The following is a 24,724-nucleotide window of genomic DNA, read 5'->3' as shown; positions in this document are numbered from 1 at the left end:
CGCAGTCCCTGCGCCCACTAGAGGGTGGTGGGCGCATCCAAGAGCGGCATCTAAAGTCCGCAGCAAGGTCAGAGCGGGCTTTGTGTGTACGGTGAACATTTACGTGCACGCCTCGGCGGCCCTCCGTGTTACTGCTGGGTGTGTGTTTTCTCTGCTCCCTGGTGCCAGCCGGGTTCGGGCCTGTCCCGGGGGTCCCTGGGCCCCAGCCCCGACATGCTCGGTCCTGGACAGCGCGCACCGCCACGGCGGACATCTGGGCGGTCCCGGGGTTCCTCACCCGCCGCCCCTCCCCCTTCTCCAAACTTTCTCTCAACTTCCCGACTTGCTCCACTCGGTGCCCCTCTCTGCTTCCCTCATGAATTATTCAGTAGCGTGAGCTCCAATCAGCGCGCCCCGGGCTCCCTCGCGGAGCCCCCGCGTTGGGAGAGCTGCCCCCGCCCCCCGCGGGCCCCTCCCTCCCGGGCCCGGCGCCGCCCGCCCCAGTCCCAGCGCAGCTCAGCCCCGGCCCGGCCAGCCCGGCTCCGCGCCGCAGTCTCCCTCCCTCCCGCTCCGTCCCCTCTCGGGCTCCCACCATCCCCGCCCGCGAGGAGAGCACTCGGCCCGGCGGCGCGAGCAGAGCCACTCCAGGGAGGGGGGGAGACCGCGAGCGGCCGGCTCAGCCCCCGCCACCCGGGGCGGGACCCCGAGGCCCCGGAGGGACCCCAACTCCAGCCACGTCTTGCTCCGCGCCCGCCGGGCGCGGCCACTGCCAGCACGCTCCGGGCCCGCCGTCCGCGCGCGCGGCACAGACGCGGGGCCACACTTGGCGCCGCCGCCCGGTGCCCCGCACGCTTGCATGGGCCCGCGCTGAGGGCCCCGACGGAGAGTCCAGCGCGGAGAATCGGCGTCCACCCGCCCAGGGAGAGTCAGACCTGGGGGGGCGAGGGCCCCCCAAACTCGGTTCGGATCCTACCCGAGTGAGGCGGCGCCATGGAGCTCCGGGCGCTGCTCTGCTGGGCTTCGTTGGCCGCAGCTTTGGAAGGTGAGTTTCCTTGGGGGGGGTGCACCCGGTCACTCCTGGGACCTCCTCCCCCACATCTGGGCCTCGGAGTGGAGGGGGCCTCTGTCTACCCCTACCCGGGCACTCCAATCCCAAACACTTCGGACCGATAGTGCTGGAACGGGAGGGGGGCGGGGAAGAGGCGCCCGGCGGGTAGTGGAGTTTTCTTTTGTTTGGGAAAGAGATGGAGTCTGGCTATAACCCGGGACATTCCCGTGCCCGGGCTCCCCAAACTCTCACTGCTGATTACATACGCCCCTGGCTGCCTTTCCTTTCCTCCCTACCCCACTATTCAAAACTATCTGCAAAGTTTCTGTCCCAGTCCCACCTCCTGCCCTACATGAGGGAAGGTTTCTGGAGAAGCAACAGCAGATAAGGCACAACTTTTCGTGCTAGGCCCTAAAACGACCCCCACCGCCAATTCCTTAGCGATCACACCTTGATCCTCCAATTCCACACTCCTGCAACAGGATGGCCTCCTTTGCATTCACACAGCAAACCCCCAAACCGCTCTCCCGCCCACTGCTCCTGCCCCTGCTATAGAGTGGCTCCTTGGTTTCTACAGGCTGCACCCCATCCCTTTAAATGCGGTCTAGACCCCGGCCCCAGGTGAGTCCCGGGCTTCCCTTGAGACCTAGGAGCGGGTAGAAACTGACCTACACAGCCCCCAGGTAGAAACTGACCTACACGGCCCCCACATCGCCCGAACTAACCCAGCCTATCTCCCGCCTCCTGGTCTCTCCAAGCGTTTCTTTGGCCATGGATCTCTGTCCCTCCTGGTCCCCTAGAGGGGGAGCCAAGAGCCCTAGAAACTCTCCTTCTGTGTCCCTAATCTCCTTTCAGTGAGCTGCCAACACCCCGCTTTCTCTGTCTGGTATGAAAGTGGTCTATGGGGGGGTAGGCTATGAGGGACTCCCGAAGGGAAGGATTCAGCGGCGTTAGAAAAACCCTCTCCGCGGGGCTGGGCAGGATTGCCCTGGGCTGGGGATCAAAGGCTAGGTGTGGGGTTGGGAGTGAGGGGAGGCTTGCCCAGCTCAGAGAAAGGAGAAGGGGGAAAAAAATCCATGAACAAGGGGAAGAGGAAGGCCAAAGAGGTGGAAAAACCACGAGGACGAGGTGTGGTGAGAAGGAAAGACGCAAAGAGGAAATGGTGATTGGGACGCTTATTACCTGAGTGTTTCCAAGCACCAGGCCTGTGCTGAGCGCCTTACAAATGTTAATTTCGCCCATCCAGCAACGCTGAGGGTGGGTGCTATCATTGCCCCCGTTTTTCAGATGAGGAGGCTGGGGCTTAGTTAAGGTTTAGTAGTTTATCCAAGGCCCCGTGCCGCGAGGAACGCGAGAAGTGGAGGCCGAAAGCGAAGGAGATAGTGACTGTCAGAAAGAGAAATGGAGGTGGACAGAGAGTGGAGGAGAGAGAGGTGAGAGACACGCGAACTGACAGATCAAAGCGTGCTGCAGCCGAGCTGGGACGCATAAAGGGAGCCGGCGAGCCCGAGGCAGAGACAGTGTGTAAATTGGAGACAGGAAAACACTATCCCGGCTGGAACAATGGAGGGTGGAGACGGCAGCCTCTATCCACCCCCTTCCCAGAACCCGGGCATCCTGTCCCCAGCGAGCAGGGCTGTCTCTTGCCACCCATGGGGACCCTGCGCCTCTCACCTCAGGCTGGCTGGCTTCCCACCTGACCCCTGGCTGGAGGCCATCATTTGGTCCCCAGGAAGAGGCTGCCTCACCCACCCTCTTTCCCTGCTCTCCTGAAGCTCCCATGGGGTGACAGCCAGGTGTTCTGGCTCCCCTCTCCACCCTTCCCAGCGCCTGCTGCCCCCCACATTGCCAGCCCCCGAGGGGATTCCCCCACCCTCCTTCCTCCACTCTCCACTGCCAGGGGCTGTGCAGTTTTTCCTAATCCCCCCCTTCCTCCAGTGCCTGTCCCCTCCCCCGATGATTCGAGCCAAGCCAGGTGTGTTCACCCTTCCCATTCATACCGCCCCCCAGAATCTCCTCCCCTCTGCCTTCCCGTAACCAAATCCAGATGTGAGGCCTCGGCGGGAGCCTGGGAACCCTAGCATCCCAACCTCCAGCGCTTCCTGATCAGGGCACTCATGGGGAGGGAGGTGCTGGGATGGGGGCCAGGGCTATGCCCCAGGCACAGAGCACTCCCTTCAAGGAGGGAAGGACGGGGTGTTTGGTCTGAAAGCAGGGAGGGGTCTTGGACAGGGAATGAAGTTGTGGGGTAGAGAGGCTGATTCTGGGACTTAGGGGAGGAAACATGGAGGCTGAGACAAGAGGTTCCCCTCCCACACCAGCAGCCTCTGCTCCTGGGGGTCAGGACCAGGGTACGGCTCGCTCATTTTAACCCTTTCTGAGCTGCCGCCCCTTCTCCCCGTCCATTTTGATCTCCCTTCTTCCTCCAGGGAGGCCTAGATCTGGGGTATCCCAAGGGAGCCCCATGCCTACCAGATGTTGGGGGTGGGGTTGGCACTTAGCAAAAGAGGCCAGAAATCAGAGGTGGGTGCAGAGGGCAGGGCTTGCTCCCCTCTTGGCCCCCCAACTCCTCTAGCTCAGAGCTAAGAGGATCCACCTGCCTCGGTTCCCAGGGATCTGGTCTTCCTGACCTCCCTCCTCCACCCCAAGCGCTGACTCTGTCTCTCTGTCTGTCTCAGAGACCCTGCTGAACACAAAATTGGAAACTGCGGATCTGAAGTGGGTGACGTTCCCTCAGGTGGACGGGCAGGTGAGAGCTGCACCCAGGAGCTGAAGCTCTGGAGGGAAACTGAGGGAGGAGGGGGCACCTGTGCCACCTTTCTGTGTGCCACTCCTCACCCCTGTCCCCCCAGATGACAGCAGCCCCAGCAGTGTCGTCTGAGCCCTTCTCAGAGGCGCCCTCCTCGCAGTACCAGCGGCCCCCCTTTCTCAGTCCCTCTCACTTTATAGGATTCACCCTATGCAGCCCTCTCCTTGGCGGCTCCCCAGCCCCCTAGCTGACCTCCTTCTCTGCACAGTGGGAGGAACTGAGCGGCCTGGATGAGGAACAGCACAGCGTGCGCACCTACGAGGTGTGTGACGTGCAGCGCGCCCCGGGCCAGGCTCACTGGCTTCGCACGGGTTGGGTCCCGCGGCGGGGCGCCGTCCACGTGTACGCCACCCTGCGCTTCACCATGCTCGAGTGCCTGTCCCTGCCTCGGGCTGGGCGCTCCTGCAAGGAGACCTTCACCGTCTTCTACTATGAAAGCGATGCGGACACGGCCACGGCCCTCACGCCAGCCTGGATGGAGAACCCCTACATCAAGGTACCTGGGTGCCCCAGGGGTTCAGCCACAGCCAGGGTGGGATTCCAGCCAGCAGGCCCGTGGCCTGGAGAGCAGCTGATGTAGTTCTGGGGCCAGTCGACGTAGTTGTGAGGCCTCTGGCCCGCACGCTGGGGGCTGGAAGCAGGAGGCTTAGGTCTGGGGAGGGAAGGGGGTGATCTCCTGGGCAGAGCAGCAGAATATATGGGGGCTGCCTGGCCGGCCCCCAGGGAGGCCCAGGGGTCAGGCTACTCATCCAGTCACCTCAACCACCCTACCCCACTGCGCTCCAGCCACACTGAGTTTCTCCCGTTCCCTGACTGCACCTGGCTGGTTTCCAGCTCGAGACTTTGCAGCGGTGATGTGTCCACCTGGGGGCCTCTCTGCCTTTCACACCCCTACTGGTGTTCCAAGTTCCAGCTCCAAGATCTTGCCTGTGCCGCCTCGGCTGACTCTCTCCTCCCTACAATCCTGCATACCACCTGCCTGTCTCGGCACTCATTTTACTTTATTTTTCTTTTATATCTATGTTTTTAAAACGGGGTCTTCTATGTTACCCAGGCTGGTCTCTAACTCCAGGGCTCAAGAGATTCTCCCACCTCAGCCTCCTGAAGTGCTGGGATTACAGGCATGAGGCACTATGCCCAGCCTCATAGTACTTCATAACTTCCCTAGGATTCATTCATCGCTGTCTCCTTGACTCTGAGGTCAGGGCCTGGCATGGCGTCAGTGTCAGTAAATGTTTGTAGAATGAGTGAATAAAAAGGGCAGAGGTGCAGGCCAGAGGCTGGGCACATCACAGGAGCTTTGCAAGGATGAATGGACAGTGTGGGTGCCTGCAGAAGGTGTGCCCTGGGGAAGGTGGAGGGAAGGTTCTGGAATGGGAAACAAAGAGGTCCGGGAGGGTGAGCTGGGAAAATCACAACAGTCCACTGGGTCCTCAGGGAGTGGGGACAGCAGTGGTGTGCCTCCCCCGCCCTGGCAGGTGGACACGGTGGCCGCGGAGCATCTCACCCGGAAGCGCCCTGGGGCCGAGGCCACCGGGAAGGTGAATGTCAAGACCCTGCGTCTGGGACCACTCAGCAAGGCTGGCTTCTACCTGGCCTTCCAGGACCAGGGTGCCTGCATGGCCCTGCTGTCCCTGCACCTCTTCTACAAAAAGTGTGCCCAGCTGACTGTGAACCTGACCCGCTTCCCGGAGACAGTGCCTCGGGAGCTAGTCGTGCCCGTGGCCGGTAGCTGCGTGGTGGATGCCGTCCCCGCCCCTGGCCCCAGCCCCAGCCTCTACTGCCGTGAGGATGGCCAGTGGGCCGAACAGCCGGTCACGGGCTGCAGCTGTGCTCCGGGGTTCGAGGCAGCCGAGGGGAATACCAAGTGCCGAGGTGAGAGCTGGAGCTTCCCCTGCGACTGCTGCTCATCCAGGGGGAGAGTCCTGAACTCCACTCAGGACCCACTTCTTAAGTTTCCAGTTTGTATTGTTAGATGTTGAATTGGAGGCTTGCTGTGTCACCCAGGCTGGAGTGCAGTGGCACAATCTCTGCTCACTGCAACCTTTACCTCCCGGATCCCTGTTCAAGCAGTTCTCCTGCCTCAGCCTCCTGAGTAGCTGGGACTACAGGCACACGCCACCACACCCGGCTAATTTTTGTATTTTTAGTAGAGACAGGATTTCACCCTGTTGGCCAGGCTGGTCTCGAACTCTTGACCTCGTGATCCGCCCACCTCAGCCTGCCAAAGTGTTGGGATTACAGGTGTGAGCCACGGCACCCAGCCAAGTTTCCATTTCAAACGCTCTTCCCTCTCCTGAGGACTCAGTTACTAGAGGGTCTGTTTTCTGAGCCTCTCTCATTTCCAGACTTCTCTTTAACCTTGGCCAACTTCCCTGCTTTCCGAACATGGGAGGCTGGCTTGGGCTGCAGGACCGTTCTGTGGGGTGGACCTTGGTGGTGTCAGGACAAAGCCTTTAAGGTCTCCACACTTGTTCATTGTGTCTCTACTGATACTGAATTCTCACTTAGCCTTCTCTCTGGAGCAGGGCTTCTTACCCTCTGGTTTTCTAGAGAATCCGTGAGCTTTTTTTTTTTTTTTTTTTAAGACTGAGTCTCACTCTGTTGCCCAGGCTGGAGTGCAGTGGCGCGATCTCAGCTCACCACAAACTCCGCCTCCCAGGTTCGCGCCATTCTTCTGCCCCAGCCTCCTGAGTAGCTGGGACTACAGGCACCCAGCACTGTGCCCAGCTAATTTTTTGTATTTTTAGTAGAGACGGGGTTTCACCGTGTTAACCAGGATGATCTCGATCTCCTGACCTCGTGATACTCCCGCCTCGGCTTCCCAAAGTGCTGGGATTACAGGCGTGAGCCACCGCGCCCGGCGAGAATCTGTGAGCTTTGATGGAGGAAAATAAATGACTTTATTTTTTTTCTGAGACAGAGTCTTGCTGTGTCACCCAGGCTAGTGTGCAGTGGCGCAACTTTGGCTCACTGCAACCTCCACTTCCTGGGATCAAGCAGTTCTCATGCCTCAGCCTCCAGAGTAGCTGGGACTACAGGCATGCACCACCACAGTTGGCTAATTTTTGTATTTTTTTGTTTGTTTGTTTGTTTTTTTGAGACGGAGTCTCGCTCTGTCACCCAGGCTGGAGTGCAGTGGCGCGATCTCGGCTCACTGCAAGCTCCGCCTCCCGGGTTCACGCCATTCTCCTGCCTCAGCCTCTCCGAGTAGCTGGGACTACAGGCGCCTGCCACCACGCCTGGCTCATTTTTTGTATTTTTAGTACAGACGGGGTTTCACCGTGGTCTCGATCTCCTGACCTCGTGATCTGCCCGCCTCGGCCTCCCAAAGTGCTGGGATTACAAGCGTGAGCCACCGCGCCCGGCCAATTTTTGTATTTTTAGTAGAGACAGGGTTTCGCTATGTTGGCCAGGCTGGTCTCGAACTCCTGACCTCAAGTGATTTGCCCGCCTCGGCCTCCCAAAGTGCTGGGATTACAGGTGTGCATGAGCACACCCGGCTGGGGAAAAAAATACTTTATTTTCACCTGAAATTCATTAATTTCCACTTGAAATTCCACCTGCAGTTGTAGCAGGACCTGAGACTTGGGCCCCATGGAAATCACAGGTATTGCCTGACACAGTGGTTCATGCCTGTAGTGCCAGCACTTTGAGATGTCAAGGTAGGAGGATTACTTGAGCCCAGGAGCTCAAGATCAGCCTGGGCGACAGAGCAAGACCCCATCTCTACAAAAAAAATTTTTTTTTTTTTGAGACGGAGTCTTGCTCTGTCGCCCAGGCTGGAGTGCAGTGGTGTGATCTCAGCTCACTGCAAGCTCCGCCTCCCAAGTTAACGCCATTCTCCTGCCTCAGCCCCCCAAGTAGCTGGGACTACAGGCGCCCGCCACCTCTCCCGGCTAATTGTTTGTATTTTTAGTAGAGGTGGGGTTTCACTGTGTTAGCCAGGATGGTCTCGATCTCCTGACCTCATGATCCTCCCGCCTCGGCCTCCCAAAGTGCTGGGATTACAGGTGTGAGCCACTGCGCCCAGCCTACAAAAAATTTTTTAAATAATTATCTGTGCGACCTGCCTGACCAACATGGAGAAACCCTGTCTCTACTAAAAATAGAAAATTAGCCAGACATGGTGGCGCATGCCCGTAATCCCAGCTACTTGGGAGGCTGAGGCAGGAGAATCGCTTGAACCCGGGAAGCGGAGGTTGTGGTAAGCCAAGATCACGCCACTGCACTCCAGCCTGGGAGTGCATTCAAACAAGAAGGAGTTTCGCTCTTTTTGCCCAGGCTGGAGTGCAGTGGTGGGATCTCAGCTCACCGCAACCTCTGCCTCCCGGGTTCAGGCGATTCTCCTGCCTCAGCCTCTCAAGTAGTAGCTGGGATTACAGGCATGCATCACCACACCCGGCTACTTTTGTATTTTTAGTAGAGACGGGTTTCCACCATGTTGGCCAGGCTGGTCTTGAACTCCTGACCTCAAGTGATCTGCCCGCCTTGGCCTCCTTCTTAGGAAAAAAAAAAAAAAATCACAGGTACTTACAGGCCATTCCAAGTGCCAAAACATTGTTTTTGCTCATGATGACTTCAGTATTACAGAGGTTAGGAGACTTGCTGCTACATCTTAAGAAAGAAACACAAATGTTGCTGTAGCCCAAACTGTTTTCCTCACGTTTCAGTCATTGCATTTCACCTTAATTGGTTTCTGTGGTATTCCTACGTATTTTGTGGTGTGCATTTAAAATCGTAAGTTGGAGTAGAGGTCTTTCTGTGGGCTTCACCAGACTGCCAAGATCAGGGTCAAAACAGGTTAGGACCCCTTCTCTGGAGAGAGTCTCCTTTCTCCTCTAAGAGGAGAGGTTTTGAGAGCTTTTGTCCATTTTCCCACCTTAGCACTTCATCAGCCTTAAAAGCAGCTGGAATTTTTTTCTTTTTTTGGAGATGGGATCTCAGTATGTTGCCCAGGCTGGTCTTGAACCCCTTGGCTCAAGCGATCCTCCAGCCTCAGCCTCCCAAAGTGCTGAGATTCGAGGCATGAGCCACCGGGCCCACTGTGCAGATGGATGTTTTTGTGCATGCTTTTGAGGAATGCTTTCTTTTTTTCAGCCTGTGCCCAGGGCACCTTCAAGCCCCTGTCAGGAGAAGGGTCCTGCCAGCCATGCCCAGCGAACAGTCATTCTAACACCATTGGATCAGCCGTCTGCCAGTGCCGTATCGGGTACTTCCGGGCACGCACAGACCCCCGGGGTGCACCCTGCACCAGTAAGTGACCAGCACCCAGGTGCAGTTCATTGGGGGAGGGGTCACAGACCCCTGAGGTGGACCCTGACATGGCCCCCATCCTCCCTGGTCTTCTTCACTTTGTCCCTGGCATGCTGGTCCCCAGCCCCGGGGAACAGGTGGAGCCCGCTGTCTCCAAGGCAAGAGTCCAGCGTGGCTGCTGGTTCCTCCACTGCCCTCTCCCCACTGCCGCAGAGCAGGTCAGCCTCTGCCTGACTCCCTGGTCTTCTGCAGCCCCTCCTTCGGCTCCGCGGAGCGTGGTTTCCCGCCTGAACGGCTCCTCCCTGCACCTGGAATGGAGTGCCCCCCTGGAGTCCGGTGGCCGAGAGGACCTCATCTACGCCCTCCGCTGCCGGGAGTGCCGACCCGGAGGCTCCTGCGCACCCTGCGGGGGAGACCTGACCTTTGACCCCGGCCCCCGGGACCTGGTGGAACCCTGGGTGGTGGTTCGAGGGCTACGTCCTGACTTCACCTATACCTTTGAGGTCACTGCATTGAACGGGGTATCCTCCTTAGCCACGGGGCCCGTCCCATTTGAGCCTGTCAATGTCACCACCAACCGAGAGGGTGAGACTTGGGGGCTGGGGCGGCTGGTGGTCTGGCGGGAGAGACGTCACTGAGGGCCTGAAGGGGAGAGGCAGGGGCTGTAAAGTTGGGTCCCCAGAAAGTGTGAGGGGCCAAGGCTTTGGGGGCAAGAGGCAGAAAGAGGGCAATGGCTGGGCGCAGTGGCTCACTCCTGTAATCCCAGCAATTTCAGAGGCTGAGACAGGCAGATCACTTGAGCCCTGGAGTTCAAGACCAGCCTGGGTAACATAGGAAGATCTTGTCTCAACAAAAAATAAAAATATTAGCCGGGCAAGGCAGTGCGTGCCTGGGGTCCCAGCTACCCAAGGGGCTGAAGCAGGAGGATCGCTTGAGCCCAGGAGTCAGAGGCTGCAGGGAGCTATGATCGCACCGCTGCACTCCAGCCTGGGTGACAGAGCAGAGTGAGATCATCTCAAAATAAATGAATAAGAAAGAGAGGGTGAGGAGCTCGTAAAGGTCAGCTGGAGAGTTAAGTACCAGAAGGCTCCCAGTGGGACTGGGGGCAGAGAGAATCAGAAGGAATTCTCGAAACAGCCAGGGGGAAACTGAGACAAGTGTAGCCAGCAGAGGAAGTGTTGGAAAAGATAAGGGACATGGCCAGGCTGTTCACAAGGTCAGGAGTTCAAGACTAGCCTGGCCAACATGTGGTGAAACCCCGTCTCTACTAAAAATAAAAAAATTAGCCAGGCATGGTGGTGGGCACCTGTAATCCACTTGGGAAGCTGAACCAGAAGAATTGCTTGAACCCAGGAGGCGGAGGTTGCAGTAAGCCGAGACTGCACCACTGCACTCCAGCCTGGGTAGACAGAGCAAGACTCTGTCTCGAAAAAAAAACTTTTTAAAGTTAAGGGACAGACCTACCATGCACAAGGGTTCCCTGTGTCTCTGCCTCTCACAGTACCTCCCGCAGTGTCTGACATCCGGGTGACACGGTCCTCACCCAGCAGCTTGAGCCTGGCCTGGGCTGTTCCCCCGGCACCCAGTGGGGCTGTGCTGGACTACGAGGTCAAATACCATGAGAAGGTGAGGCCATCCCCCAGCCCTGGTGGGGGGTGGGCAATGGGTTATGCTCCCCTGGTTGGGACACCTGGGTTGCAGGCACCTGGCAGGCATTTGAATTCCAGCTCTGCCATGGATTCCCTGGGCAGCCTTGGGTAAGCCCCTTGGCCTGTCTGAGCCTCAGACTCTTCATCTGTAAAATAGTTACTGTAATAGTTACCAGCGGCTGGACACAGTGGCTCAGGTTGGGCACGGTGGCTCACACCTGTAATAGCCAGCACTTTGGGAGGCCGAGGTGGGCAGAATGCTTGAGCCTAGGAGTTTGAGACCAGCCTGGGCAACATGGTGAAACTTCATCTCTATAAAAAACTTAAAATGAAAAAAATTAGACTGGGCACGGTGGCTCATGCCTGTAATCCCAGCACTTTGGGAGGCCAAGGTGGGTAGAACACCTAGGGTGAAGAGTTCGAGACCAGCCTGGCCAACATGGTGAAATCCCCATCTCTACTACAAATACCAAAATCAGCTGGGCGTGTTGGTGAGCCCCTGTAATACCAGCTACTCAGGAGGCTGAGGCAGGAGAATCACTTGAACCCAAGTGATTCTCGACTTGAGGTCGAGGCTGCAGAGTCGTGTTTGCACCATTGCATTCCAGCCTGAGAGAATGAGACCTTGTCTTAAAAAAAAGGAATGATATTATGAATACAGCACATGACTTGCATATGTAAGTTCTCCCAAAGGCCTCACCAGTCGCAAGGCAGGCTAGTGATGGGAGTGGAGGGCGAGGGGAGGAGGCAGGAAGAGCAACAGGAACTTGGGGCCCCGGGTGACGGCCACCCCCTACCTCCCGGACAGGGCGCCGAGGGTCCCAGCAGTGTGCGGTTCCTGAAGACGTCAGAAAACCGGGCAGAGCTGCGGGGGCTGAAGCGGGGAGCCAGCTACCTGGTGCAGGTACGGGCGCGCTCTGAGGCCGGCTACGGGCCCTTCGGCCAGGAACATCACAGCCAGACCCAACTGGATGGTGAGCCTGGGGAAGGGGGTGAGGGTGGAGGTTGGAAAGACCCCAGGTCCCCGAAGTCCCATCTTCTTTTTTTTTTTTTTTTGAGATGGAGTCTTGCTCTGTCCCTCAGGCTGGAGTACAGTGGCGCCATCTCGGCTCACTGCAACCTCCGCCTCCCGGGTTCAAGCCATTCTCCTGCCTCAGCCGCCCAAGTAGCTGGGATTACAGGCACCTGCCACCGCGCCTGGCCGATTTTTTGTGTTTTTAGTAGAGACGGGGTTTCACCATGTTGGCCAGGCTGGTCTTGAACTCCTGACCTTGTGATTCACCCGCCTCGGCCTCCCAAAGTGCTGGGATTACAGACGTGAGCCACTGCACCCGGCCAAAGTCCTATCTTCATGTCCTTCTTCCTGTGGATCACATGGCATGCCCTAGAGAGAAGAGAACGTAGGATGTCGAAACCAAAACTAACAGCTGAGTTTCGTGAAGTCCGGCCTGCTTCACTCTGTACCGCCAGGCTGGAGTGCAGTTGCTCGATCAAAGATCACTGCACAGCCAGGCACAGTGGCTCATCCTGTAATCCCAGCACTTTGGGAGGCTGAAGCAGGAGGATCACTTGAGGTCAGGAGTTCGAGGCCAGTCTGGCCAGCATGGTGAAACCGCATCTCTACTAAAAATATAGAAGTTAGCTGAGCGTGGTGGTGCACACCTGTAGTCCCAGCTACTCGGGAGGCTGAGGCAGGAGAATTGCTTGAACCTGGGAGGTGGAGGTTGCAGTGAGCTGAGATTGTGCCAGTGCACTCCAGCCTGGGCAACAGAACAAGACTCTGTCTCAAAAAAAAAAAAAGCTCACCTCAGGCTTGACGTTTAGCAGCAACCTGACCCCTGAGCTCCCCATTCCCCATCCAACAAAATGGGAATATCATGAAGCTTCCTGCAGGGCTTTGAGGATTGGAGGTAACAGGTTATTTTTAATATGCTAGGCCAGTGGCTTTCTTTTTTCTTTAACTTTTTTTTTTTTTTTTTGAGACGGAGTCTCGCTCTGTCCCCAGGCTGGATTGCGGTGGTGCGATCTCGGCTCACCGCAAGCTCCACCTCCTGGTCTCGATCTCCTGACCTCCTGATCCACCCGCCTCGGCCTCCTGAAGTGCTGGGACTACTGGTGTGAGCCACCACGCCCGGCCTAACTTTTTTCTTTTTTTTTTAAGAGACAGGGTCTTTTTATCACCGAGGCTGGAGTGCGGTGGCACCATCATAGCTCACTGCAGCCTGCAACTCCCAAGCTCAACCAATCCTTCCACCTCAGCCTCCCAAGTAGCTGGGGCTACAGGCATGTGCCACCATGCTCAACTAAATTTTTTTTTATGTTTTGTTGAGACAGTTTCCCTATGTTGCCCAGGCTGGTCTCAAATTCCTGGCCTCAAGCAGTCCTCCCGCATCAGCCTCCCAAAATGGCTGGGATTACAGGCATGAGCTGCCACACCCAGCCTTGGACCAGTGGCTTTCTAAACCTTGCAATTTTCTGTAATAGCTTTACTGAAATACAGTTCCCCTGCCATACAATTTGCCTGTTCAAAGTGTACAATCGATGACTTTTGATACATTCACAGAATTGTGCAGTCACCACCACAAGTAATTTTGGGACATTTTCAGCACCCTCGAAAGAGACCCTATAGCCCTTAGCCATCACCCCCAACCCAGATCCTTCTGTTGCCTTAGCCCCTGGCAAGCACTAATCCACTTTCTGTCTTGAAATCTTCCAGTGTGGTTTTTTGTGACTGTTCACCGAGCAGAATGTTTTCAAGGTTTATGCATGTTGTAGTATATATCCGTGGGTTTTTTTCGTTGTGGTTTGTTTTTTGTTTGTTTCGGAAACAGGGTCTCGCTCTGTCACCCAGGCTGGAGTGCAGTGGTTCAATTACAGCTCACTGCAGCCTCAACCTCCCAGGCTCAAGTGATCCTCCCACCTCAGCCTCCCAAGTAACTGGGACTGCAGGCATGAGCCCCCATGCCCGGCTACTTTTTTTTGGTATTTTTTGTAAAGACAGGGTTTCCACCATCTTTCTCAGGCTGGTCTCGAACTCCTGAGCTCAGGCAATCCGCACACCTCAGCCTCCCAAAGTGCTGTGATTACAGACATGAGCCACTGGACCTTGCCTGTTTTTTGTTTTTGTTTTTAACACACGATTTTGCTCTGTCACCCAGGCTGGAATGTAATGGTCTGATTATAGTGCATTGCAGCCTCAAACTCCTGGGCGCAAGCGATCCTCCCACCTCAGCCTCCTGAGTATCTGGGACCACACGTGCTCACCACCATGCCCGGCTAATTATTATTTTTTGGTAGAGATGGGGTCTTGCTATGTTTCCCAGGCTGCTCTTGAACACCTGGCCTCAAACAATCCTCCCACCTCAGCATCTTAAAGTGCTGGGATTACAGGCGTGAGCCACTACTCCTGGCCAATATTTCGTTTCTTTTTATGGAGACGTAATAATCAGTTGTATGGAAATAGCTGATTTTGTTTATTATTGTATCTTCTGGTGAACATTTCAATTGTTTCCACTTTTTGGATAAAAACCTGAAAATGTTTCACCTTTAGAACGTTTCGTTGAATGGAGACTTTTTTGTGGACTCTGGTATTTATACTAGAACCAAATCAAAACCACTCTGGCAGTTGGGCATGCTGGCTCATGCCCAGGCTGGTTTGAGACCAGCCTGGCTAACCTGGTGAAACCCCATCTCTACTAAAAATACACAAATTAGCCGAGCATGGTGGTACACATCTGTAATCCCAGCTACTCAGGAGGCTGAGGCAGGAGAATTGCAGAACCCGGGAGGCAGAGCTTGCAGTGAGCTGAGATTGCGCCACTGCACTCCAGCCTGGGCGACAGAGTGAGACTGCGTCTCAAAAAAACAAACAAAAAACTACTCTGGCAGTAAAAAGATTGCGAAACTTCCTCCCTTGCCCTCAGGGACTTCAGAGGAGCCTGCTGGCCCCTGGGGGACAGTGTGAAACCCACTGTTTGTTCCCTGACCCTGCCTACTTGTGTCCTCTCCCTCCACCCGTCCCCTGTACTGGGGACCTGTTCTTAGGAGATCACAGTTCATTGCTCAAAGCCGGGGCTGGGGCCTCCTGCAGGTCCATCAGTTTCTCCTGATCAGCAGCCTTTTCCTCCGCAGAGAGCGAGGGCTGGCGGGAGCAGCTGGCCCTGATTGCGGGCACGGCAGTCGTGGGTGCGGTCCTGGTCCTGGTGGTCATTGTGGTCGCTGTGCTCTGCCTCAGGTAAGGGCTCTGACACCCGGAGGCCCCTGGAAGCCCTGAGTTGATGGCCACTTGCCTGGGTGCTACAGGGCAAGGCTTTCTGGGTGCCCCCAGCCTCTTTTTACTTGAAATCTTCTCCAATCCCTGTACCTCCCTTCGCTGTGTGCCTCATAAAGATGTGTGACTCAGTTTACCTTTTGCTCCTTTCCCATTGGCTACAGGAAGCAGAGCAACGGGAGAGAAGCAGAATATTCGGACAAACACGGACAGTATCTCATCGGGCACGGTGGGTTGCCCTAATTTGATGGAAATAGGGGCTTGGGGCCAGGTGCGGTGGCTCCTATCCATAATCCCAGCACTTTGGGAGGCAGAGGTGGGCAGATCACTTGAGGTCAGGAGTTTGAGACCAGCCTGGCCAACATGTTGAAACTCCATCTCTATAAAAAATACAACAGTTAGCCAGGCATGGTGGTGGGCACCTGTAATCCCAGCTACTCAGGCGGCTGAGGCAGGAGAATCACTTTAACCCGGGAGGCGGAGATTGCAGTGAGCCAAGATCGCACTACTGCACCCCAGGCCTGGGTGACAGAGCGAGACTCCATCTCAGGAAAAAAAAGAAAAACAAAACAAAACAAAACACAGAGATAGGGGCTTGGGGCCAAGAGCTATGAGCCGAGCCTCCGAGTCCAGTGGGAGTTAATTCCTGGCTGACAGGACCCTGCCTGATTTCTCAGGTACTAAGGTCTACATCGACCCCTTCACTTATGAAGACCCTAATGAGGCTGTGAGGGAATTTGCAAAAGAGATTGATGTCTCCTACGTCAAGATTGAAGAGGTGATTGGTGCAGGTGAGAGCGGAAGGCTGCCCGGGCACCTGGGAACAAAGCGGGGGTGGGCAGGGCCACACCGGGGTGGGAGAGCTGATGACCTCCGCGTCCTTGTTTGAAGGTGAGTTTGGCGAGGTGTGCCGGGGGCGGCTCAAGGCCCCGGGGAAGAAGGAGAGCTGTGTGGCAATCAAGACCCTGAAGGGTGGCTACACGGAGCGGCAGCGGCGCGAGTTCCTGAGCGAGGCCTCCATCATGGGCCAGTTCGAACACCCCAATATCATCCGCCTGGAGGGCGTGGTCACCAACAGCATGCCCGTCATGATTCTCACAGAGTTCATGGAGAACGGTGCCCTGGACTCCTTCCTGCGGGTGAGCACCCTCCCTGGCTTCTGCGGCCACCCGGAGTTCCCACTTACACCCAGAGGCCACTTGGGTTAAGAAGCCAGGACAGACAGTGGGTCCCAGGTCACCTCCTCCAGCCTTTTCCTCTTGGGCTAAGCCCTGGTCCTCTGCCTTTTTTTTTTTTAAGACAGAGCCTCACTCTGTCGCCCAGGCTGGAGTGCAGTGGCACAATCTTGGCTCATTGCCGTCTCCACCTCCAGGGTTCAAGCGATTCTCCTGCCGCAGTCTCCCAAGTAGCTGGTACTATAGGCGTGCACCACCATGCCAACTAATTTTTGTATTTTTAGTAGACACAAGGTTTCACCATGTAGGCCAGGCTGGTATCAAACTCCTGACCTCAAGTGATCTCCCAACCTCAGCCTCCCAAAGTGCTGGTATTACAGGTGTGAGGCACCACGCCCAGCCAGCCCTCTGCCTTTAATTTTCCCTCTGGGAAAGGCTGGGCTCCTGTGGGACCTTCCTTTCCCACTGCCCCATACAGCTAGCTGAAGGTTGTCATTCCTTCTTTTTTTTAATTTTGATTGAATTTTTTTTTTTTTTTTGAGATGGAGTTTCACTCTTGTTGCTCAGGCTGGAGCGCAATGGCACGATCTCGGCTCACCGCAACCTCCGCCTCCCAGGTTCAAGCGATTCTCCTGCCTCAGCCTCCCCAGTAGCTGGGATTATAGGCACGTGCCACCACGCCCGGCTAATTTTGTATTTTTAGTAGAGACGGGGTTTGTCCATGTTTGTCAGGCTGGTCTCGAACTCCCGACCTCGGGTGATCTGCCCGCCTCGGCCTCTCAAAGTGCTGGGATTACAGGCAGCCACCACGCCCGGCCAATTTTTTTTTTTTTTTAAGGCGGAGTTTCACTGTGTCACTCAGCTGTACTGTAGTGGCGTGATCTCGGCTCACTGCAACCTCCGCCTCCTGGGTTCAAGAGATTCTTCTGCCTCAGCCTCCCGAGTAGCTGGGACTACAGGCGAACACCACCATGCCCAGCTAATTTTTGTATTTTTAGTAGAGACAGGGTTTCACCATATTGGCCAGGATGGTCTCAAACTTCTGACCTCGTAATCTGCCCACCACCTTGGCCTCCATGTGCAGAGCATGATGGCGCACATCTGTAGTCCTAGCTACTTGGGAGGCTGAGGCGGGAGGATCACTTAAGCCTGGGAGATCGAGGCTGTAGTGAACCATCATTGCACTACTGCATTCCAGCCTGGGCGATCCCATCTCTTAAAAAGAGAGAGAGATGGGAAGGCCAGCACAGGTGAACCTGGTGAACAGAGGATAGATGGTAGACCCTGCATTGGGCAGTGTGACGGGAATCCGCTGGAGGGCTTTGGCAGGAGAGTAGTTTAAGAGGATCCCGGCTGGGCACGGTGGCTCACACCTGTAATCCCAGCACTTTGGGAGGCTGAGGCAGGTGGATCACTTGAGGTCAGGAGTTCGAGACCAGCCTGGCCAACATGGTGAAACCCTGTCTCTACTAAAAATACAAAAATTAGCCAGGCATGGTGGTGCACCCCTGTAATCCCAGCTACTCAGGAGACTAAGACAGGAGAATCACTTGAACTCAGGAGGCGAAGGTTGCAGTGAGCTGAGATCACGCCACTTTACTCCAGCCTGGGCAGTAGAGCAAGACTCCATCTCAAAAAAATAAATAAATAAAAAGACCTCTTTGCTGGGTGCTGGGGAGCAAGAGCAGGAGCTGGGAGAGGCCTGCAGCAGAAGCCTGTTGCCAGCATCCAGGCCGTGCGGTGAAGGGAAGGGTTTGGATTTGGGACATGTCTTGGAAGCATCACCAGCAAGAACTTGCTGATGGATTGGAAGTGGCTGGTGAGGGAGAAAAGGGGGTCACAGGAAACTCTGAGGTCTATACCCTGACCATGTGGCAAGTGGTGGTGTTGCCACAAACTGAGCGGGGAGTAGGGCAGGTGCAGGTCTGGAGGATGGATTCAAAATTCAGTTTTTGGACTCTATGTCCCTGGTTCTGCAGACGGTCTCCCAAATCTTAGCTGAACCCAGAAGATGGGATTTGTTTACTGTCTGTGACTTGTTGGTTTCCCTGGTGAGAACGAACTCTTTAAAGGTCAAGGTTGGGCTTCAGACCTTGGTTTTTGAACTGATCATTGGTCATACTGCAGTTCCTCACTGTTCTCTTGCAAATCCACACACAGCTAGTCCAAGAGGGCTGAACAATTTTGTGGTTGGATCAGCACCAATGTATCTCCACCTGTAGACAGGTTGCTCAGGTGACTCATGCCTGTAACCCCAGCACCTTGGGAGGCCAAGGTGGGAAGATCGCTTGAGGCCAGGAGTTGGAGACAAGCCTGGGAAACACAGTGAGACCCCATCTCTACCAAATAAACCCTTTGTTTTAATTAGCCAGGTGCAGTGGTGTACACCTGTAGTCCCAGCTACTAAGGAAGCTGAGGCAGAAAGATCGTTTGAGCCCAGGAGTTTAAGGCTGCAGTGAACCATGATCGTGCCACTGCACTCCAACCTGGGGGAAAGAAAGAGACCTTGTCTCTAAAAAACTAAAAAGCAGAAAAGCATTTGTTGAGTATTTCCTGGGTATAAAGCAGTGTACCAGGTTAAATGGAAGGGAAAGTTGAAATAATTTTTCAAATTATAATCTGATTGGGAGAGACTGAATGCTTACCATTGAAACAGGAACCATTGTAAGCAATGTGTTGTGATACTATAGCCAGAGCTGAGAAAACTTGGGAAAAGAGAAAGGAGGAAGGCTCACCTGAGGGAGTTGGGGGGCTTGCCCTACAGGTGAGTTGCGAGGTGGGTCTGGAAGTGACAGATACAGTTTAGGAAGTGGACGGGAGGCTGGGTGCAGTGACTCAACACCTGTAATCCCAGTGCTTTGGGAGACCCAGGCTGAAAGATTGCTTCAGGCCAGGAGTGGGCAACATAGTGGGAACCTATCTCTACTAAAAATCAAAAAATTATCCAGGCATAGTGGCACATGCCTATTGTTCCAGCTACTCAGGAGGCTCACCTGAGCCCCGGAGGTTGAGGCTGCAGTGAGCTATGATGGCACCACTACACTCCAGCCTGGGCGACAGAACAAGACCCTGTCTCTAAAAAAAAAGGATGTGGATGGGAGGGGTAACGGTGGGTGGGCCTGTCCTCACCAAGCCCCCACCCCATCTGCTCTCCAGCTAAACGACGGACAGTTCACGGTCATCCAGCTCGTGGGCATGCTGCGGGGCATCGCCTCGGGCATGCGGTACCTTGCCGAGATGAGCTACGTCCACCGAGACCTGGCTGCTCGCAACATTCTAGTCAACAGCAACCTCGTCTGCAAAGTGTCTGACTTTGGCCTTTCCCGATTCCTGGAGGAGAACTCTTCCGATCCCACCTACACGAGCTCCCTGGTAATGCTGGGGACCAGGGGTGTGAGCTTCTTAGGGCCAGGTCGGGAGGGCAGGTTGGAAAGGTGGGAGGCTGAGGGTTTGGCAGCCCTGCTCCAGGGAGAGGATACAGGAGCAGGTTGTGGGTGGGGGGACAGTCAGCTCCAGGAAGCTGACTTCCAGATGTCTAGGAAAATAAGTTGGATAACCTGGGCAACATAGCAAGACCCCATCTCTACAAAAAAATTAAAAGATTAGCCAGGCACAGTGGCATGCACCTGTAATCCCAGCTACTTGGGAGGTTGAGGCAAGAGGATTGCTTAAGCCCAGGAGTTGGAGGCTGCAGTGAGCTATGTATGTGCCACTGTACTGCGGCCTGGGTGACAGAGCAAGACCCTGTCTCGAAAGAAAGAACAGTGGCCAGGCGCGGTGGCTCACGCCTGTAAATCCAGCACTTTGGGAGACTGAGGCAGGAGGATCGCCTGAGGTCAGAAGCTCGAGACCAGTCTGGCCAACATGGGGAAACCTGTTTGTTGCTACTAAAAATACAAAATTAGTTGAGGGTGGTGGTACACACCTGTAATCCAAGCTACTCGGGAGGCTAAGGTAGGAGAATCAATCAAACCCGGGAGGCAGAGTTTGCGTGAGCCAAGATCGTGCCACTACACTCCAACCTGGGCAGACAGTTGGAGAGTAGGAGGCTTGGGGCCTGAGCTAGGGGAAAAAAGCAGAAGCAGGTGGGGGACTGGGGGGCCGTGTGCTGGGTCTGGTGAGTCCCTCAATGAGTCCCCCAGCTCACCTTTTCTCCTCCTTCTGCAGGGAGGCAAGATTCCCATCCGATGGACTGCCCCAGAGGCCATTGCCTTCCGGAAGTTCACTTCCGCCAGTGATGCCTGGAGTTATGGGATTGTGATGTGGGAGGTGATGTCATTTGGGGAGAGGCCGTACTGGGACATGAGCAATCAGGATGTAAGTGTTCCCTGGTCGTATCAAGCTTTCCTCGAGTGTTCTCTCACCTGGGATTTGGGGTGAAGGGTGGGTTCCCAGAGAGTCATCACTGCTGGGTTCTTGAGACCATGGAGATGACAAAAAGGAGAATTGATCTTTGTATCAAAGAGTTGAGATACAGGGCCAGGCCTGGTGGCTCACGCCTGTAATCCCAGCACTGTGGGAGGTTGAAGAGGGAGGATCACTTGAACTGAGGATCTCGAGACCAGCCTGGGCAACATAGCCGGATCCTGCCTCTACAAAAAATTTTTAAAAAGAGTTGGGGACCGGGCGCCATGTCTCACGCCTATAATCCTAGCACTTTGGGAGGCCAAGGTGGGCAGATCACCTGAGGTCAGGAGTTCAAGACCAACCTGGCCAACATGGTGAAACCCCATCCCTAAAAAAATACAAAAAATTAGCCAAGCATGATGGCGGGTGCCTGTAATCCCAGCTACTCAGGAGGCTGAGACAGGATAATCGCTTGAACCCAGGAACAGAAGTTGCGGTGAGCTGAGATCATGCCATTGCATTCCAGCCTGAGCAACTGAGCAAGACTCTGTCTTAATAAATAAATAAATAAATAAATAAATGAGTTGGATACAGCATATTTGGGTCGCAGAAGGATACAGAGATGGAGGGCAGGGTTGGGAGGTAACATGTCTGTATCATAGCCCAAGAGCTGCTGGGGCCTCCAGCCACAGAGAGCTTCAGCTCCGGCTAAGAGGATTCCTGGATCTGTTATTTTTTGGGGGGCTGTGGCTCCTATCCTACCATCTTCCAAGTCACCATTTCCTGGGCCTGTTAGCATCTTTGCTTTTCCTGGATGGCCTCACCCAGAGCTTCTTCCCCTCTTTCCAGGTGATCAATGCCATTGAACAGGACTACCGGCTGCCCCCGCCCCCAGACTGTCCCACCTCCCTCCACCAGCTCATGCTGGACTGTTGGCAGAAAGACCGGAATGCCCGGCCCCGCTTCCCCCAGGTGGTCAGCGCCTTGGACAAGATGATCCGGAACCCCGCCAGCCTCAAAATCTTGGCCCGGGAGAATGGCGGGTGAGGACTACAGAGAATGGTCCCTCCTTCCCGCTTTCTGCCCCCACTCCTTGCCCAGAAGTGTCTGTTCATTGGTGTTGGGTCGGAGGGTCTCTGTCCGCCTCTCCAAGGCTGGGCTCCACCTCCTTGCCTGGACCCAGGCCTGGTACTCAGCATTCCTCCCCATCCTTGCCCCCTAGGGCCTCACATCCTCTCCTGGACCAGCGGCAGCCTCACTACTCAGCTTTTGGCTCTGTGGGCGAGTGGCTTCGGGCCATCAAGATGGGAAGATACGAAGAAAGTTTCGCAGCCGCTGGCTTTGGCTCCTTCGAGCTGGTCAGCCAGATCTCTGCCGAGTAAGTAGTGGCAGGAGGTGGAGTGGGGCGGGGAGAGCAGGGCAGCTGGAGTCAGGCCCACGGGGTCTGCAGGGGCTTTTGGGGTCAGCTTTGGGTGCCAGTGCTGTCTTCTCACACTGCGCTTATGCCATGCCTAGAAGGGCCCCAGAGGAGCAGTCACAGCCCCATGGAGCCGAGGACCCAAGGACTCTTTGGGGCCAGCCTGCCCGCCTCACCTCCTCCTGCCATCATGGCCCTGGGCCATGGCGCTTCCGCCTCTCACTCCCTAGCTATCTTTGTGCATCTATCTGCATTCCAGGCCCGGCTCTCACAGTAACAATGTGTCAACTCAGGTTCTCTTTTTCCACCCATAAAAGGAGAAGATTGGGCTAGGTTTTGGAGATCCTCTTCAGCTTTTACGTGAAATGGTTTTATGATTCCTCGCCTCCCAAAGGCTGCGTATCCCCACTTGGCCTTTGTCTGCTACTCCCCCTTTCTGCCTTCCCGTTTCTCTCCCAAGATCTCCTCTCACCCCAGGTTGAATAACAGAAATAGAAGGAATAGAAATCTGAAGGCTGGGCACGGTGGCTCATGCCTGTAATCCCAGCACTTTGGGAGGCCGAGGTGTGTGGATCACTTGAGGTCAGGAGTTCGAAACCATTGTGGACAACTTGGTGAAACCTCGTGTCTACTAAAAACACAAAAATTAGCTGGGCATGGTGGTGCGTGCCTGTAATACCAGCTGCTCAGGAGGCTGAAGCAGGAGAATCGCTTGAACCCGGGAGGTGGAGTTTGCAGTGGGCCGAGATTGTGCCACTGCACTCCATTGTGGATGACAGAGTGAAACTCTTATCTCAAAAAAAAAAAAAAAAAAGAAATGTGAAGGCCGGGTGGTGGCTCATCCTGTAATCCCAGCACTTCGGGAGGCTGAGGTGGACTGATTGCTTGAGCCCAGGAGTTTGAGAGCAGCCTGGCCAACACAGCAAAATCCTATCTCTACAAAACAAAAACAAAAAAATTAGCTGGGCATGGTGGTGCGTGCCTGTGGTCCCAGCTACTCAGGAGGCTAGAGCCAGAGGGTCTCAGGCCAGTCTGCCCCTGCCCCGCGGGGCCTGGGCACATCCCTCCCTAATTCTTCCCAGGTTCTCTCTGACCCAGGGGGCCTCCTCTCCCTTTTTTCCCCTTATCTCAGCCTCCAGCCATCAGCAACCTCCTCTTCCTCTCCACCCAGCTCTTCCTCTCCCACTTCGGCCTTTTCTTTCTCACGTCTCCATTTCCCTCTACGGCAATCTGTGCGGCCTCTTCCCCAGTCTCAATTTTGCAGGCTTTTCTCTCTTTTCCTTCCTTCCCTGGCACCCAAGCCAAAGCCCCTGCCTCTGGCCTCCAGCCCTACTCCCTTCTGCGGCTGCACAGAAGGATGGCGGCCCGGGGCTCTTAAAACTGCCGGGCAACTGTTGACATCGGTTCTCCCTCCCCCGCTAGCTTTTCTGATTGGCTCACAATCCTGAGGCAGGACTGGCTCAGGAGCCAAGCGAGGAGAGCGGCCACAGGGACCCTAGGGTCTCACCGAGCTCTCCTTTCCTTCTGCAGGGACCTGCTCCGAATCGGAGTCACTCTGGCGGGACACCAGAAGAAAATCTTGGCCAGTGTCCAGCACATGAAGTCCCAGGCCAAGCCGGGAACCCCGGGTGGGACAGGAGGACCGGCCCCGCAGTACTGACCTGCAAGAACTCCCCGCCCCAGGGACACCGCCTCCCCATCTTTCTGGGGCAGAGGGGACTCACAGAGGCCCCCAGCCCTGCGCCCCGCTGGATTGCACTTTGAGCCCGTGGGGTGGGGAGTTGGCAATTTGGAGAGACAGGATTTGGGGGTTCTGCCATAATAGGAGAGGAAAATCACCCCCCAGCCCCCTCGGGGAACTCCAGACCAAGGGTGAGGGCGCCTTTCCCTCGGGACTGGGTGTGACCAGAGGAAAAGGAAGCGCCCATCATCTCCCGGCCTCCCCAGGTGCCCCCCTTCACCTTGATGGGTGCGTTCCCGCAGACCAAAGAGAGTGTGACTCCCTTGCCAGCTCCGGAGTGGGGGGCTGTCCCAGGGGGCAAGAAGGGGTGTCAGGGCCCAGTGACAAAATCACTGGGGTTTGTAGTCCCAACTTGCTGCTGTCACCACCAAACTCAATCATTTTTTCCCTTGTAAATGCCCCTCCCCCAGCTGCTGCCTTCATATTGAAGGTTTTTGAGTTTTGTTTTTGGTCTTAATTTTTCTCCCCATTCCCTTTTTGTTCTTTCATTTTGTTTTTCTACCGTCCTTGTCATAACTGTGTTGGGGGGAACCTGTTTCGCTATGGCCTCCTTTGCCCAAGTTGAAACGGGCCCATCATCGTGTCTGTTTCCACAACAGTGCCTTGGTCATCCCACATCCCCAGACCCCGCCTGGGACTCCCACGCTGTGTCCCATGAAGGGGTGTGGGGTGAGGTAGTGAAAGGGGCGGTAGGTGGTGGTGGAACCCAGAAACGGACGCCGGTGCTTGGAGGGGTTCTTAAATTATATTTAAAAAGTAACTTTTTGTATAAATAAAAGAAAATGGGATGTGTCCCAGCTCCAGGGGTGATGGGGGTGATGGACTAGATTTCTAAGGAGAGTGGGGCTGGGTAGGGAGGGCTTTGTGGCTGACCGAGAGGTGTCAGAGGTCTGGAGGCTGCAGGCCTGTAGGGGCTGGAACTTGGTTATCAGCCCCAGGGTGTGTTTGAGGTGGTGGGGTGGGGGCCGAGCGAGATGAATCATTCGCAGCTGCTTCTAACAGCTCCAGCTGGCTCTGCCAAGAGCCTGGGGCA

At 55.6% G+C, this 24,724-nt stretch overlaps 1 protein-coding gene across 2 annotated transcripts; it reads left to right on the top strand.

Moving 5' to 3' along the window:
* Positions 1-430: 430 nt before the first annotated feature.
* On the top strand, positions 431-24,135 carry EPHB4 (EPH receptor B4). Of its 2 annotated transcripts, XM_055292637.2 has the most exons (17): positions 431-1,021; positions 3,706-3,776; positions 4,045-4,332; positions 5,315-5,711; positions 8,937-9,092; positions 9,345-9,677; positions 10,594-10,718; positions 11,550-11,715; positions 14,873-14,975; positions 15,176-15,240; positions 15,689-15,802; positions 15,903-16,150; positions 19,343-19,558; positions 20,354-20,503; positions 21,383-21,576; positions 21,756-21,911; positions 23,481-24,135. In XM_055292637.2, the coding sequence occupies exons 1-17, from the start codon at positions 970-972 to the stop codon at positions 23,608-23,610; spliced, it is 2,964 nt and encodes a 987-aa protein (XP_055148612.1). In that variant the 5' UTR covers positions 431-969; the 3' UTR covers positions 23,611-24,135. The 2 variants fall into 2 exon arrangements, with proteins under 2 accessions (XP_055148612.1, XP_055148613.1); XM_055292638.2 differs by lacking the exon at positions 20,354-20,503 and having other exon boundaries at positions 558-1,021.
* Positions 24,136-24,724: the final 589 nt, after the last annotated feature.

The sequence above is a fragment of the Symphalangus syndactylus genome, chromosome 9, assembly GCF_028878055.3.
Source record: "Symphalangus syndactylus isolate Jambi chromosome 9, NHGRI_mSymSyn1-v2.1_pri, whole genome shotgun sequence".
Classification (NCBI taxonomy): Eukaryota; Metazoa; Chordata; class Mammalia; order Primates; family Hylobatidae; genus Symphalangus; species Symphalangus syndactylus.
This window is presented reverse-complemented; position numbering and strand designations above follow the sequence as displayed.

Bases quoted from the DNA above. Each gene is read 5' to 3' on its own strand.
- EPHB4 (XM_055292637.2), top strand. From the start codon at position 970: ATGGAGCTCCGGGCGCTGCTCTGCTGGGCTTCGTTGGCCGCAGCTTTG. The intron at 3,777-4,044 runs GTGAGAGCTGCA...TTCTCTGCACAG, and splicing joins TCCCTCAGGTGGACGGGCAG to TGGGAGGAACTGAGCGGCCT. The intron at 10,719-11,549 runs GTGAGGCCATCC...CCTCCCGGACAG, and splicing joins AGGTCAAATACCATGAGAAG to GGCGCCGAGGGTCCCAGCAG.